General features: G+C 38.2%; 1 protein-coding gene across 4 annotated transcripts in view; it reads left to right on the plus strand.

Moving 5' to 3' along the window:
- The first annotated feature begins 5,981 nt into the window (after window positions 1–5,981).
- The window catches only part of LOC100890753 (receptor-type tyrosine-protein phosphatase F), a 51,640-nt gene continuing 39,720 nt past the window's right edge, over window positions 5,982–17,901 (plus strand). For all 4 annotated transcript variants that reach the window (XM_030996244.1, XM_030996245.1, XM_030996247.1 and 1 more), the window contains exons 1-5: window positions 5,982–7,192; window positions 13,570–13,884; window positions 15,068–15,316; window positions 15,744–15,875; window positions 16,509–16,664. In XM_030996244.1, coding sequence (XP_030852104.1) covers window positions 7,114–7,192; window positions 13,570–13,884; window positions 15,068–15,316; window positions 15,744–15,875; window positions 16,509–16,664 — 931 coding nt within the window. In that variant the 5' untranslated portion in view covers window positions 5,982–7,113. The remainder of the gene's footprint in view (window positions 7,193–13,569; window positions 13,885–15,067; window positions 15,317–15,743; window positions 15,876–16,508; window positions 16,665–17,901) is intronic.

Genomic DNA, 17,901 nt, shown 5'->3' on the forward strand with positions numbered 1-17,901 from the left:
TGTGATGTGAAGTAATTCAGATTTGTCACTGTTGAGCTTAAGATAGTTTTTCTGTGCCCAACATTTCACATTACTAATACATTCTTCAAGATTTGTTAAGCTAACCGACCGGTGACGGGGTTCAAGGATCACATACAACTGTGTATCGTCCGCATATGTTACATGGTGTATGCATCCATGTCCATTTATTACATCGCTGAGCGGACTCGTGTATAAAATAAACTCGAGCGGCCCGAGGACCGAACCCTGGGGCACGCCATGCAAAAGAGGGAAAGGGTTAGATATACTTTTGTTGATTACAATTCTCTGTTCTCTATGTTCAAGGTATGATGTAAACCACTTTGAGGCTGTGCCACCAATCCCGAACGTGTGGCAGAAGCGTTCAACCATAGAATGATGATTGATAGTGTCAAACGCTGCTGAATAGTCTAACATTACTAAGGCTACTTCTTGACCCTTATCAACTGCCAATAGTAAATCATTGTACACTTTGAGCAGTGCAGTCTCTGTAGAGTGAAACTGCCGGTAAGCTGATTGCATGTCAGAAAATAAACAATTATCATTAAGATATGCTTTCAGTTGATTAGCTACAATACGTTCCATGATTTTAGCAACAAACATAAGATTCGCTATAGGGCGATAATTCTTTAAATCATTACGATCTAAATGGGGCTTTTTCAACACCGGTGTTACATGAGAAGTTTTAAACGCACTTGGGACAATACCAGTACATAATGACTGATTAATAAGCTTGGTAATAAACGGAACCACTTCATCAATAGAATCCTTGAGGAGAGTTGTTGGTATAGGATCAAGCCTGCATGACTTGGAAGGACTCTCCTTAATAGTTCTTTGTACAGTTGCCTCGGATACTACATCAAATCCATTGAAGGAGTGGTTGCAGGGAGACGAGCTGTCAGCAAGATTGCAATCACCACCTAAGGAAGAGACGATGCCTTGAACTTTCTGGTGGAAGAACTGTCCAAAGTCATTAGCTAGCTGCACATCGGATGAATGTTCAGGAAGGATATGTTCAGACGCAGGTGCAGTAAGTTTCTTCACAAATCTAAAAAGCTGTTTAGTATCACACTGTTCTATGGTTGATGTTAAGTAGTGTGACTTAGATTGTATCAGAAGTTGGTTGTAAGAGCAGCACTGATCCCGATAAAGCTGACTATGTATTTCAAGACGAGACTTCCTCCATTTACGCTCAGCTTGACGACGATGCCGTTTCGCCTCTCGAACTTCATCATTAAACCAAGGGGCAGACGGTCGAAGAGAAACGGGGATTGTGCGCTCTGGTGCGTGTTTGTCCAAAAGTTCGCGCATTAAATTACAAAATTTGTCTGCGAGCAGTGATGGATCCTCAGAGCAATATTGTTGGAGGCTGGAACTCATAATGTCACTCCTGAAATCATCACGATTTATCTCACAAAGCTTTCGGCCCCTGATGAATTTCTTTCGAGCCTGGGGGCGCTGAAATTTTAGTGCTATTAAAATAGCTTTGTGATCTGATGGGAGTCCAGACTTCAAATCAACGTTAGTAACCAAGTTACTACTTTTATCAGATAAAACGATATCCAAGATATGACCAGCTTCATGTGTGGGAGATGTGACATGCTGTTCCAAGCCAGCATCTTCAAGCATGTCAAGGAAGACCTTGGATTCTCTGTTGTGGACATCATCAACATGGATATTAAAGTCACCTACCAGGATAGTACTGCATTCAGATGATGAAGTAGACTCAATTAGGGTAGAAAACTCTTGCATGAATGTATCAAACTTCAGGCCATTCTTTTGAGATGGAGGAGGTCGATAGACTGCACACAGTGCAAAAATATCCCTGGGTGTTACTCGCACAGACAAGTACATAAGTTCAAAAGATGAGAAGCTTGAATGATCCACATTCTGTATGGTTATGCATGATCTATGTATGATGCAAATTCCTCCACCACGAGATGAACGATTGTGGTGAACTACCGAATAATTGGGAAGAGTCATGTTTAAATCGGCAATAATGTGATGATCACGAGCGTCTCCTCGTAACCATGATTCTGTCACGATCATAATATCAATGCCGTTACCCAAAATAAAATCACATATAGGGGTAGTTTTATTGTTCATGGAACGGGCATTCCAATGGCTGACGCATATGGGAGTAGATTTTCCACCTGCCTTCACTGGACGTGCGATCCTTAATCGTTTTAATCTTGGAACACTGATCAGGTTACTCTGATGATGAGTTCCCTGTTTCAGAGCATTGTTCAAAGAAGGTCGGTTACATGTTGTAATACGTACTGGGATAGGTCTCTGCTTTCTCCTTCCCGCCCTTTTCCCTCTGTGGCTCTTCCATTTTCTCCTCTCATTTCTTCTCTCAATACCAAGACAGCAAATGTTCTCTCTTACCTCTCTCTGGAGTTCGGTTCTCTGTTGTCCAGGTACATGAAGCTGTATAAGTTCATACCTGCTGTATTTTCGCGGGTTGTTTGGAGGTAAGGTAGTTGATGTATGGTTCTGCTTTTCCAAGGTCGAGTCATTGCTGATAGGCCCAGGGTTCGGGTTCACGTCCCCCGCTATCAACAGTTGAAGCTGAAGAGTTGATGAAGTATTTGCATAGTATGCAAGACGACTTCCCAGAAATTTCAGGGGCTTTAGTTTTAGCTTGTACTGTACACCACTTAACAAGCCACTGTTGAAAGTACAGTGCCCAGTGAATGCACTTCTTCCCAGGGTAGATACAAAGAGTACAAAAGTGATCAGCTTGACCAGCTCCATTGTAGATCCAAGTGACCATTCATGAAGACAATAGCGAGGCTGCTTGAGTGAACTTCACTGCATACATTTCATATCACCAAAATCGTCTGCTTTTCAACTTTGCTGCTCCCCTTTGGGGATGTGTTTATTTAAGACACACTCTTACAGAGCACACCATCCAAACAAAACCAAAGAGAGGGAAACTGCTCCTTTGTCAATGACCGAAAATTCTTGCGCAGTCGTTATTGTTAAAAACAGCTGAATGGTCTTATTAAGATGCACATACTCAGAAGGCGGTTACTATCATTGGATCAAAGAAAGAATCACGTTGAATGTCCATCCGTAATAGGTCCATGCTTCTATGAAGTACTCAATATGCATCACTGTGACAACCTCAATTCAATTAGTTATCTAGTAGTATTTATCTTAAGCTTCTCATTCTCTGTACATAGACAGATGCTGTGTATAGTTTATAACGTATTTCAGTGTGGTTCACGTTTTTTTAAAGAATACAATTTAACTTTTTTATAATGAGAATTAAAATAAAAACATTTATGATGATAGTAAAATGTTGCATGGCCAGTCCCTGTTCAGTGTTTTTATTGTTTCGTATTTTTTAAAAGCTTTAACGGCCTGAGTTTACAATGAACTGACAGTGTTACATTTAGAGTTGTTTGGAGCCAGAATGGCATTGATGCTGTATAACAATGATAGGAGTCAATGCCCTTTTGGCTCCAAGCAGACAGAAATGTGATGTATGTTAGATTTGTCATTTTTTATTTACCTTTAGACTTTCTCATTCTGAATGGAAATAATCTCCACCTTCAATATGATATCATGGAATCAACTGAGATACAAAATGAAGCATTTATAAACATGCCCAGCACTGAGCACTGAGAAGGACGTAGTAAAGCTTACAGCTTGAAGTGTATGTCGCCCTCAATTTACATGTTTAAAAACAGAATGGAGTGACTGAGACTGAGAGAGGGAAGTAACATGCCTATTACATGCAGTGTTGCGGACAATGCCTCCTCGACTCTTTTACACCTGCAGTGATACTATTATTAGGAAAAATGACTGCTTTGAGGGGCACAGTTAAAATTAAAGAAAGAGAGAACCGTGGAACAGACTACTACAGAGAAAGAGAGAGAGAGAGAGAGTGAGAGAGAGAGAGAGTGGGGGAGAGAGAGAGAGAAAGAGGGGGAAGAGAGAGAGAGAGGAGGAGAAAGAGAGAGAATTGTGGTACTGAGGGAGAGAGAGTGAGAGGAAGAGAAATATACAGAGACGAAGAAAGTATAGCACATTTTTGTAAGAGGGATAACGGTGGTTTAGAGCGGGAGAGAGAGAGAGAGAGAGGGGAGAGAGAGAGAGAGAGCGAGAGGGAGAAAGAGAGAGAAGGGAGGAGATTAAAGGAAAAGAAAGAGAGATAGAGAGACGAAAAAAGAGGAAGAGAGTATGGAATAGAGAACTGTGGTGCAGAGAGAGAGAGAGAGAGAGAGGGGGGGGAGGGGGATCGACGCCGATCAAACATAAAGATAAAGAGTGTGCATCCATGGACCCACTACGAAGTAACAATGAAAGCGCTTAAACATTTTGTTTCACTTCTCCCCAGAACTCAACCCCCACATTAAATAATACAAAATATTTTTACCAGACTTGCGTGTCCAAGAGCTGGTGCCTAGAACCCGACTTTTTGCAACAACAGAAACGTCAACTCGTAAAATATTATATAATCGTTTAAACAAACAATCATTTTTGGATAGCTGGACTGCAGTGGGTCCCAGTATAATTGTATGAAAACCAATATCCATGGCCACAAAATCTGAAGCAGAGGGTGAGGAATTTATTACATTTCTTGATTGTCTAATTTCAGTAAATTCAGGCACCCCAAAAAGAAAATGCAACAGCAGGAACGTGCCTATATACATATACTAATATTAAGTAAAGACATTACGTGATCCAATGAAAAAAGCATGATAGATCTCATTTTATAACAATACAACACAAATTATAAGAAATACAACAAAAGTAATGATAACAAAGAAAGTCTGAAATGGGGAACTAATCCAGCTAATAATGGAAGTTACAAACTGATTCAGCCGAGGACGCAGGTTCGTCTTTCGGATGGTGATGTTCAAAGTCAGTCCCCAGACGTAAATCATATCTGATTGATGCACGTCTGTAAAAACTTAATACTTTTTTTTTTTTTTGTTAACAAAAAAAAAAATACACAAACACACACACATACACACACACACACACACACACGCACACGCGCACACACACACACACACACACGCACACTCACACACACTCACATCTAAGTATGTACAATTCTATGCGCAGCCGGATATCTGACGCACCCTGAGATTCTCGCCTGTGACACAGTTTGACCCTATTAGCTATATAATACTGGAGCACCACCTTCACTTTTCAAATTGTACCTGTCCTTGTTAGGGTGTTTACCCTCTGATAGTAAAAGAGTAAAAAACAAAGCCAAGTCATAAAAATAAAGCCATTTCATAAACACATTAAAAATACAAGATATCCACATGTTTCAAACAAGCATTTTTATGTATAAATATTTTCATAATCAACTACCATCCCAATTTCACAATATTTACAGTTTAAACTCAAACATTCGCAAATATCCCACCCGTTGTTCAACTAAATATCACTTAGAAAATCCTAAAATATTTTTAGCCCAAAAGTCAGTAGGACATCATGGACCAGATGTTTGGAACTCCTTACCAAATTCTCTATTCTTTTAAAGCATCTTTTAACAAACCCTTATATCGAAGTATCTACATGACTGATTTCAACATGTAGGCATATGTCATTGATAATCTCAAGTTTTGGTCACATTGCAACTCAGTTTTGAAAATTGTGTATTTGGGTATTTCGTATTCTTGGTTTCCTTTATTGAAAAGGCTATTATAGCTCAGGGGGTACTCCACTATACCACACAGAGCTACGTGCACTTCCACTATTCGTTACACACCCATACAAACACGCACGCTTGCGCGCACGCGTACACACACACGCACGCGCACACAAACACACTCGCACACAGAACCCACACATTTATAGGCTTATTACAGCAGATCTAAATATAACCACCGCTAAAAAAAAAGTTTTAAAACGTTTTGAAAAGGAGTCGACGGCATGTAACCAATGGAATTATCATGTGCTTTTCGTTACAAGCTTAGCTTAATATCAAGAAAAAATATTTTCGATCTAAACTTGTACTCCAGTTCCAGTAAGCTTCCGCCTTGATATCCGGTATCGTTGTGGTATTTTCACCTTTGAATGAGGCAAAGATCAGACACAATCTATCGGAGCACGCTTCCGGTTATTTATACTGGCTGTTTGGATATATGAGGTTGTTTGAATCGCACGTGTGTGATTAGGACGTCGTTATATGCTTTAAAAGATTTCAGTGACCCCAATAGACGGATTTCCAACACAAGGAAATAAGAACACTCATGAATTTAAATTGTGAAACAAGGAGGAAACTTTGTGCTCTCGAGTCTTGGCAAGGCTATTGTCGCTGATTGAAGTAGTTTGCAGATACTTTTCCCAATGTCTAGGACCACTATCTAAGGTTTAGACCTGACTTTTGTTGTCTGAACTTGGAGAGAGATACGACACAATCACAAATGGTGCAAAATTAAGCTCGGCCGAAACGTTCTTCTTCTTGGATGATTTCATTTTTTGGGGTGGTTTATCTTTGATTGATATATAAATACAAGACTAAATTTTGTGTGCAAGGGAAGACTACTCCTGAATATGACCTGGACAATTTCTTGTTGCCTCGTTGATGTTTTCTAGATTGATAATTTCAACCAGTCCAGACTGTAAATATGTGGATAAGGTTCGCTCAACTGTTCGTCTTCAAGGTTTACAAGGTCCTGATCTTCACTAGACCAGCTAGATTAATGGAAGCACGATGCTGACCTAATATTGCTACATTTGCGAATCATTATCTGAGTTTTTGTATATATATAGAAAGAGAGAGGCCTTTATCATAGTCCTTATTTGGGAATCCCCAATTAGCCAAACGTGGAACCGTAAGCTTCACCTGAAACACTGTAAAGTGCCAATCAAAATGAATAACGACAAAACTTGTACCTTACCCTAGCGGACCAAACAGTTGTAAAGAGACTGGTTTTGAAGAGCTACATGTAGAACGTTGCGCTTGGATTTTTCAAGAGATTCATTTTGGAGCCTGGTTGAAGTATTGAACACACTCCATTACGGAGAATGATTAAGGATTTGGAATGGTGTATAGAGCACAGGGCTCCACTAATCACTGACAAACATATTTTACCTGTTTACTAGTGTGTTCACCTAAGTATTATGGCGTCTCTACTAAGTTGGATCAAGTCTTTTTCTGGACTTATGCTTGTATTGTTCTACATAGCTGCTACAAGTGATGGTAAGTAAATAATTACACATTATCACCTTACAATGTACCTTGTGAATAACCTAACTCATTTAAAAAAGTATTCTTGATTAAGAACAATTTAATAAGCTATGCTGTAAAATAAAAAAGTCAACAAACAAAATACAAAAATACATAACAAATTCCTCTTTTTCAAGTCAATATAAGTCCATACATTTTATGTTATATATATATATATATATATATATATATATATATATTTATCGGGATTTATGTTGCATAATGTTACTTTGTACTAGATGTGACAAAGAGAAGTAAATAATAAGCTTGGACCCTTTTGAGTGTAGGTTTGCATATAGTATAACATATAAGAATGTTAAAGTTCAAGAGTGATATTTTTTTGAAAACAAATATATTAATTTTTGTTTACATTATAGCTTTTTGAAAACTCGAAGTCATAACATCCGTGTCAGTACACGACAGTGCTGTTGTAAAATGTTTAAATCTCCTCTTATAACACAGGGGTAACGTAGACGAAGGTCACTTTTCTCATTAGATCTTTTTCGCAATGCATTCAAATCAGGCCTGATTCAAATAAATCTTTGTGTTTTGCCTCGGTACATATTTCATTCACCTGAATATTGTATGTCACTATGCACAATTGCATACATTACGTGTTCTTAGGTAGCGGGTATAGTTTCATTCTCGTTCAAACGTGGAGAAGCACATATCCTACATGCAAATCTGCCTTCTATATGTTTAATATATATTTTCCGTCACATTTGTAGATATTTAGACGGGAAAGCCACTGAAAACCTTGTCCGTGCATTTATTAAACGTAGGCTTGACTATTGTAATGGATTATTGTTTGGCTTGCCAGATTCACAAATAATCAAGTTACAGCGCGTTCAGTATTCATGTGCAAGACTTGTGTCTTATTCCTCAAAATTTTACATATTACACCTGTTATTAGTAAAAGCCCCTCTAAAGTGTTGGAGCCCCAAATTTGCCAAAAATTTGATGGCAAACGAGATGGCCTTGCCTTTAGTGCTCACACTACCCCCCACCTCCCCGGGCAATTTTCATATTCCCGTCGCAAAAACGGGAAAAAAGTTATCATCCCTACGTCTTAATGAAGAGAAAGTATTTGTGATTGGAGTTTATATTGGTAAGAGGCGTACCCAACATCGATGAGGCATTGTACGTTACATAATCATTCTGTATTAATCGACAACGAACACTCATTATTCTATCTTTTGAAATAATACGTCATCTCAAGTACAGTCAATGTTGACCTTGGGGACACCTCTATATAAAGGACTCCTGAATATAGTGGCCATGTATTTAGTTTCACTCAAGAACGAAATGTGTGTTGTAGGACCTGTCTAGAAAAGGCCGGCGTCTACAGTGGCAACTTTTTCTATTTACCCTGGGTGACCTCAATAGACAGTTTTCAAACTATTAATATGTAGATAGAATACCGAGTGATTACGAGTTCGACAAGCACACAAGAGCAACAACATAGGGTTCGTGCATGTGCATAAAAAAATGTCTGAAGATTTGCGAGACCGACGAACACGAAAAGTCAACAAATCTAAGAATCTGAATTGTCGGGTCGCTTGTCTCGTGGGCCGTTGGTCTCGTTTGCCCCAGGAAAACTGTGATATCCTTGTTCGGGATTGACCCCGTTAGCTTTACAACATGCAGGAGGGGGGGGGGGGGGAGGGGGCTATCCGACATTGCCCCCCAACCAAAAAAGTGGGGGGGGGGGGGCAAAACGCATTTTTGCCTCACCAAAACGCCCCCCCCCCCTCCCCCAAAAAGGAATAAACATGGTTTGTATTTTTAACCCAAAAGAACATAACAATAATAAAAACCTGAATTAAATCACATATAAAATTCCATTAAAAAAAAAGAAAAGTTAAATTTCCAAATCATTGCGCATGCCACCTATGTTTATCAATTAATTGCGATACGCGCATATCGTGGACATATTGTGAGAGAATGGAAAAGCGTGAATGTCTGTTTTTTTGTTATAGGGGTGAGAAGACATGAGCTCCTAAACGCTGGCGTACTGATGGGGGGTATTTCTTATTCGATACCAGTGATTTACAAATGTTGATGGAATGACATGACTTGCCGGTATTTTTTTCTTTATTTTTTTGTAAGTCATACCTTTTTATGCGTTTGTTCGAAAATTAGTTTTGAAAAACGTTCCGCGGGGCCTGCATGTAACGTGTAAGAGTGGTGGTGATGCAGATTTTTCTTCTGCTCCACCTTCCAAACGTTTTTGCTCATTACGTCACTGCCCCTGGAAGGTGAGCCCCCTGGACTGTTTGCCTCCCTCCCAAGCCCAAACTGTTTCCGGCGCGCCTGCTACCCGAGCTTGATCTACACCCGAATTCATGGGGATGTACCGTATCCGGACACATACCCCCACCCCCGGATAACCATCCCCAGTCAATTGCCCCCTAGGACAAATACCCCCTAGGGCAACCACCCTCTAGGAAGACAACCCGCCTCCGGGACAACTGCCCCCGGACATCTACTCCCGGACAACTACTAGGATAGTTGTCCGGGTGCAGTTGTAATAGAGGATGGTTGTCGTAGGGGGTAGTGGTCTAGATATCCATGGGATAAGTGTCCTAGAACCAGATGTACATCGAATTCATTATTAGTTAAATTGGTCAGAAATGGAAGTTGATAATATAATAAGGATATCCCAGGGTATTGCATGTAGTATGGTTTGTCACTTAAGATATATTGGATAATTATGAAGAAGGACATGAGAAGACACATCTCTTCGCTCGTTTGATTGGATATCTTTGCATTTTGTTAACCAAGTTAGCCCACCCCCCCCCCCCCCCCACAAAAAACCCGCAAACATACCACATAATTGGACTCACCCTTTGCCGCTGATTTGCATATAATGGATTTGAATAAACTTTGACATTAAAGTGGAAACAGCTGTAGGCAATTATGAGCAGGAAATAAGACATGGTGAAATAAAGGGATTTTCCAATTTCTGTTCCCTTTCTAGGCATACATTGAGTTGAAGGTTATTGAAGGAAGTGAACAAGAGTAAAAATGAAAAATTTACGGTTTTACCTGAAAAATTAAAAAGGGATAATTTTTAAAGATGTGGTCATCTTTTTGAAAGAGGCTTTTATGAGTTATCAGGTGTTAGAAATGAAACCAAGCCCCATCTTTGAAAGAGTCGAGATTTGAATTAGACGTTTATTCACTTGCGTTAATACCAATCTAGACTCTATTCAGGTCAGATTTTATCATAATGGTCCCACAAACCACTGTTTTTATGTTCAATTGTCCTAAGACTGAACAATTTCCGAACACGTCGAATGTAGGACCAGTTACAAGTGCTCATTATTTTTCTTGAACAGTAGCGTTAGAGGACTATTTAAATGGGAGGGGGTTGGAGGCGGTCCGACTATTATGCCGACAAGATAGCCGATGATTTTCAAACAAAGACATTTTATTGTGGGGGGGGGGGTATTTGTCCACATAATTTTTTTAATGAGGGTGACACAAAGACAGGAAATATTCTAGAACTATTTTAATTGCATTAGTCATTAAATAAAGGTTAGTGAGTGCTGAAAGGAATATTTCTATCAATCTATTATCCAGATAGATATAGGCCTATGTAAATGTTATGTCATGCATGCCGTGGTTTAAAGTGCAGATGTAGTTCCATACTGCTGTTCACGTACATCCGCAAGAAGTCTCTACGAAGTTATAATGACTAACTTGTATTAGGCTTGAGACAAATGGGTGATATCTTTACTTATTTTGTTCCTTCATCACCACCATGTATTTCAGAAATAGAAACATAGAGTATGTACATTGCTTGTACACTCAAAACTTTCTTTTTTCATTAGCGATACAAATTATGTTACTAGCAATGAGAACTGGTATGAACTGGCACAAAATGCAAGGTACTTCCCATTACATAATAATGTACTCTCTTGTTCTGTTGATGATTTTTAAGAGGGATCTGCTCATTGAAATCAAATTTCATTTGTCCTATTATGATTAAGATCGATGGTTATATCATAATTTATTCTATCCCATATATTTAGCAGATATAATTCACTCGTCATATTAAAGAAATATTTTAAAGTTAGTTTAATTCTGTGAATTGTATACCGCTGTCAGAATTGTCTTCCCCTATCATACCAGAACGGCACATAAGAGGCTTTAATTATACAATTATTAGAATAATTATGATTTAATAATCATAATAATAAAGATAATAATAATCATAATAACAATAATAATAATACATGTATTAATAACGATTGGATTTATATAGCGCCTCTTCCAAATGACATAACGCGCTGTCCCTTAGTCTATCAACAAAATATAAAGAAGAATTGTAGAGGTACCCTTTTCTACGTTTCTGAAGAACTCAAGTGAAGTACTATTTCTTAGAAAAAAGGGACTTTATTTCGTAGGTGTGAGACAATGGATTGAAATGATTGAGGCCAGCCTGAAAACATTATGACATGTTTGTCGATCCAAGTAGCCTCTGATACAAATAATATTATAAATGTTCCTGTTTAGTGTATGGCATAAGGAAGTAACATGGTCAGACATTCTCACTTTCCTTTAAAACACTACACCCACTCACATTGACTCAATCCATATATTAAATAAACTATGCAGGAAAACAGAAAGACACTGGTTAAACACATATCTGCTTGTACCCTACATTGCAAATACTAGAGATGGGTATGATATATACGTTATAATGGCATGGCAACCGGATCTGTTGCCACAGTGACAGGAAACCAACTTTTATAAAGGAAGGAAATGTGTCAGGGTAAGAAGCGGTTGGTCGACTTTGCAATATTCTTCTTTAGACAAACATTTACAACTTACAAAGGTAAAAATAATTGAAAAGAATGTATTGATATACATTGACATTGTGCAATACGTCAGTGACAGTGTGTTCCTTTAATTAAGGCCTATTATACATAATAGGCAAAATTATACAGTGATATATAAAAGTGTTTGCAGGTATTTTAAGTTAATATGAAATAGCATTTGTTCATATGTTTATGAGAAGTTTAACACTAACGTATCACGAAATTGATGAGCAATAGGGTAAATCTTCCCCGGACCTCGGGGTGGGATGGGGGGGGGTGATGTGGTGTGACACCTCCGCGTGCTGAAATCCCTCGGTCAGTTTTATGTTTTATATCCTATAAAGTACCCCAGTGCTAAGGTCATATTAGCTCGACATCCAGGTTACTTATTCTAAACAACAGAGCCTGCGCATAAGGTTCAACGCGATATCATTCAAGCAACGAGGTGGAGCAAGGCAAAGTCAGTGTCTCGTGCTCGTGTGATCACCACGCCATTGTTTACCAAACAAATTGTTTGGAACCAGTACCCGTCACATTTCAGTACTCCATTATCATTTTGTTAATGGTCACTTAATTATCTTTGTCATTGTACTTCAATCAAGAAAGATGGGTGTGACTGTTCGCCCCCTGCATCTCAGCAGCCCAGATGCCACATGTGGGCAACTATAATAATCAAATACACTTAAAAGTTGTTTTACTTCACATTTTAAGCTGAGTTTGAAAAGGTAACACGCAAACAGCGATATGAATACAAATCTAGGAGTATTTTGAAAATGTTCCGCCTCCTCTCAGTACATGGCTATTTGCATGTAGATCAGTAAGTCTCAGTATCTCGAAACGTAATTTCAAAGATTTCTTGTCCGTCTTACAAATTAATTAAGAACCCCTGGTCGAAGCATTGCTGATCAAGTTGCTTTCGTCTTTTTTTCGGTACTAAACTCTGATACGTCTATTGTGGGTTAAAGCCTCTTTCTGCGAGCATGTTAATGAATGATTCAGATTAGCTACTATGTTAATGCTCGGTATCGTGTCATGACCTAGTGTCATCATACATATTAATTTGAACTCCTCCTTGTGCTTTTTTTTGTTAGCTGGTTTGTTTGTGAAATGTTTTACAAAAACATTTTGATTACCTTCATGCTATATTTTGCAGGTCTTCTGGGTGCACCAGTTGGTCGGGAAGAGGGACCATTACGGTTACAGTGATTTAGTTTGCTTTCCTCTTCCCCGGCAGCCAACAGATGCACTCAGAGGACCTCCAGGAAAATTGTGCATTTGTAATAAATGTTATTGTTATTATTAATGTTAGTTTTATACCTATATTTACATTGTTATATTTTGTTGTGAATTGCCGAATAAATAATAAATAAAAATAAATAAAATGTAACTTTCCATGTTGCTTAGGTCAAATGGCGGATGCTGTCTCCCCTCATTCAGGACCGGAAGCCTAAATTCTGGGCTACGTAGTCTACTGAGATGTGCATGCTATTAAATCTATTATTGACTATTGTTATTTTTTTCTAGGATACATCGTAGACCTGACATTAGTGACCAATCACCCCCTCCTAGATCCTCCCAACACACAGGATCAATATATCGGCGCCTACCTAGGACAGAAAGATGCAAGCATCAGAGACGATATCACGTTCGACCGAATTATCCGGACCGCTGATACTCCTGTTCTCCCAAAATATATAAACATAGAAGACGAAGGTCAATTTATTAGAAAGCTAATCTTCGAACAGTCCAATCAAACCAAGGCATTAGGAGCATTCAATGCAACTTTCGAATATGATGGAATCAAACGTATGACTTCCATTGTTGTCTTAATGCACAATGGTGAGTATGAATATTTTTAAAATCGAGAGTCTTTAATACGTCGGTCCCACTGCCAAACCGACCAGTTTGGGGCATCTGGAGGTAATATAACTTGTTAACCGGGTCTGTAGTCAGTCTTTTATCGGCCTCGTTGGTATGACTGAAGAATAATGCTCGTACAATGCTTCAGTTTCTTGGAATATATAACAGCATGTACAGTCAACTGGAAGCCACCATTTTTCTGAAAATAGTAAAACTCAGGGACCAGATTATTGACCTCTGGACGTTGCCTAATAATCTAATTTAGGAGATTCATGCAACTAGCTCCAGTCTATTTAAAGGAAAACACATTCTCCAAAACTGGAAAAAATATTAAGATGATCTTAAAACTTTTAAAAACGAAATTAGGGTAATAGCGATTTCATGTATAAACACTGTCCTATTTCTTGAATTTGTAAAAAAACAAATCTACTTAATACTGTACGAGAACACTGAAGAAGACAAAAATCAACGGATAGAAAACATGTAGAATCACTAAAAAACATGATCAAAATTGCATTTCCTGATCATTTTCCCTCATTTCCTGACCTGATGTAATATAATAATAATACGGTCTTCCCTATCTTCGGGTAGCCTCGTCAATTTTAATAATGTTCTTCACGAGGGCCTTCAATATTTCTCCCCCTTTTCAGCTGGGGGACCATGATAAGGCCCCCGAGCATTGGAGGATTTATTCCCACCGGGTACCTATTTATTTCATAGTGGGGAGAGTGGCAAATATAGAGAAATGTATTGCCAAAGGAAAGTATTGCCGTGACAGATATTTGACTCCGTACCGTGTACTTCAGCGACTTTACTGCTAGACCACGACACATTCGCTACAATGATTGTCTCAAAAAGTCGTCAAAATATGTACATATACGCCTATTCATACATCCAAATGGATACCCCGTTTTGACGTTTACAATATGTTAATGATTTCTATACTTCCAGTACTAATACCAATATGATCGGGGAAAAGAACCCCATTCTTATGCTTAAAATCCTATATAATACAGATCATACAGTCGATCAGCGACTTTAGAAGTAGCCTATACAATAAATATCTTTATTTTGAAGAAATTTCCCCCCGAAGCTGCTTCTACAATTCATTTTTTTCCTTCTTTGGTATATTACTCCCATCATGCTCCCATTTACTTTACAGCGACAGTCTTGCCTGAACGGACAACTTTGACTGTCCATGCCGGGGAAACTGTAACAATCGCAGTCGTCACCAACATGACGGAAGGTTCCCTTCGGTGGGGGTTTAATGGTGAAAAGATATCTGACAATAATGGAAAGCAGAGTCTAACTTTGGAGAACGTGGAACTAAATCAAACTGGGGTATATAAGTGTTTTCTATCTGGAAAACGATCGGATCCAGAAAATGCAATATTCCTTCTTCATGTCATCAGTAAGTTGAAAGTTTACCTATCCGTACATGTATCTTACATATTCTCTTATTTCGAAGCAACTTTCATTGCAATAAAAGTATTTACAATTCTACATTATTGATGTCAGCGAAACATCAGTGAAATTAATCCGAAAAGGTCCTAAAAATGTATTTATGTTTTGTGGATTTCAGCATATTTTCACGGCTGTTTCCATACTAACATGGCATTTTTGGGGTATAGATTCCTTTTCCCTTAAAAAAAAAAAGGCAATAATTTCAGCATATTGAAATTTTGATATTGAAAATTGTTGTTAAAGGGTTTTACAGATAGAAAGTTAGAATGCAAGTATGGCAATGCATATTGGCATATCGGTTATTTACTTCTGATATTGTTTAGATGCTGGATTCTTATCCACTTTAAAATACTAAAACTGTTTACTTCAAACAGGATGCCCAGCTCATCGTTGGGGATCTGGATGCGCATATAACTGTACTGAGTGTCTCAATGGAGGCAAATGCGATGCAGACTCAGGAGAGTGTGTATGTCCTCCTGGTTTCAACGGGACAACATGTGAACACGGTAGGTTTTACACTGGCATAGACATACTTGTTGAACAAGGTGGGGGCGAGTGGCACAGACGGACACAACAAAATAACGAGTCACATACTTACAAATAAACACACACACAAGCACGAACACACTCATAACGAGCATAGGTTTAAGGTCTCGACTTTTAAGTTTCATGGATGACCCTTTTTTCAAAGTGGATGATCTTGTGCCCCCCCCCCCCCACACCCTGAATACCCATATGCCTAGACACCAAGCTTCCGAAGCGAAATGTCGAGTTATATCATTGTTTAGTTTAGACATATTTTGTCTTGGATTCAGCTCAATATTTGTTTGATGTGAATGAAAAAATGATTTCATGTAAAATACATGCTTGAAATAAGGTTCAATCTGCAATACTCTTCTAATGCATAGTGATGAACATAACAACATCATCTTTCATTAATCAGATTCAATTCATGAAACCCTTGGTTAAGAAAACAGCATTGTTTCATCGGCAAGTTCGTACATTTTGATCGTTCAATACCTAAAACTCTTTTCAATAAAGCTATCTCTCAAATCAGAATCAAATCAACTCAATGTTGATAGAATAATACTAGGAACTCTATGATGAAAGCATTTATATCATTATCTCTTTATCCTCAGTCCTGGGCAGAAACCGGTTCGGGCAGGATGGCAGCTTTTCTTGTGATTCCTCAGGAGATGATCACAGTCCAGAGTGTCGGGGTAAACTCTTCTGCCTACCAGACCCCTTTGGATGCACCTGTGCAGCAGGATTCATGGGAATCAATTGTACAACAGGTACTTATAATCATGTAAATCAAATTATAGAATCATCCCTGAGCGAATATGTATACTATAAGAGACCTCCAAAATACAAAAAAAAATTGATATAACATACGTGTGTAAATATGGATTACTCATAAATGTGCATGTACATGTATACTACAACAGTTATTCTCTGGCGTAAGTGAAGGTAACGAGAAAAGAGATTATTAACGCGGGCAAAAATTAAATACGAAAGATATGAGTGAATAAGAAAGTATATTTATATTTGCAGTAATGAATAGGTTAAACCATACGATTCTGATGTCTGAAAGAGAGCATTTGTCTACATAGAAATGCTTTTCAAAAGACAATTAGTCTTCTTGTCAAGTACATACTAAGGCGTTTAGACATTTCTCACGGTTTAATATTTTGAAACCTGAACTAACATAAGCCTAGGTATATCCTGAATAGACCAATTCAAGAGTAATGTTATGAGTGCGTTTCAAGGAACATGGTAACATGATAATACCATGGACCAGATACCTCTTTGAGGATAAAAGACATTCCACAATGGGATATACTCTGCCATTCGAAACCTCAGTCATATTATCTTTTAACAAGTGGTGCTTGGGTTGAAAGCGAAGGTGTTTAGTTTTCATTATTCTGTCATCACATAAAGGAACAAAAATAATTATATTCTTTTTCCAGGGACATCAAGTCCTTCATCCGTCTTTCGAAAAGACGCACTAGGTTAAACAAGCGAAAATGATTTTTGTAATCGTCAACATTTTTGTACATGTATTCTACATATGAGGAAGAGCTGGAAAGCCATGGAATATTTAAGTAACCATTAATGATCAAGCACGTAGCCCTTTAAAATTATGCTTGATAAGAAGGAAGGAAACTGAATTGGCAATATTCCACATTATGAAGGATGATTCTTTCTTATCCCACTTCATAGCTAGGTGCTACACAAATTTGTCCAACGTATAAAGCAATGTGCTAGCCAAATCATGTGAGGGCAAAATGATGCATTACTAAAACAACATGCATGTTCACAATTCCTTCGCTTTAAAACCCACGTTAAAAATAAATGTTATCGAGCAAAATATATTTATCATTAGAAAGATATATCTAAAAAGTATTAAAGACGTTCTAATGCACTTGTGAGCGGGAGCTAATTGACAAAAAAAAAACGAATTAGCGGAACCAAATCTACCAAGCATTCAAAACGCACCCTTGAACCCTCATTGACCAATTTATTTAAGCT

This window comes from Strongylocentrotus purpuratus, unplaced genomic scaffold, assembly GCF_000002235.5.
Source record: "Strongylocentrotus purpuratus isolate Spur 01 unplaced genomic scaffold, Spur_5.0 spur5_scaffold_3, whole genome shotgun sequence".
In the NCBI taxonomy this organism is placed as follows: domain Eukaryota; kingdom Metazoa; phylum Echinodermata; class Echinoidea; order Camarodonta; family Strongylocentrotidae; genus Strongylocentrotus; species Strongylocentrotus purpuratus.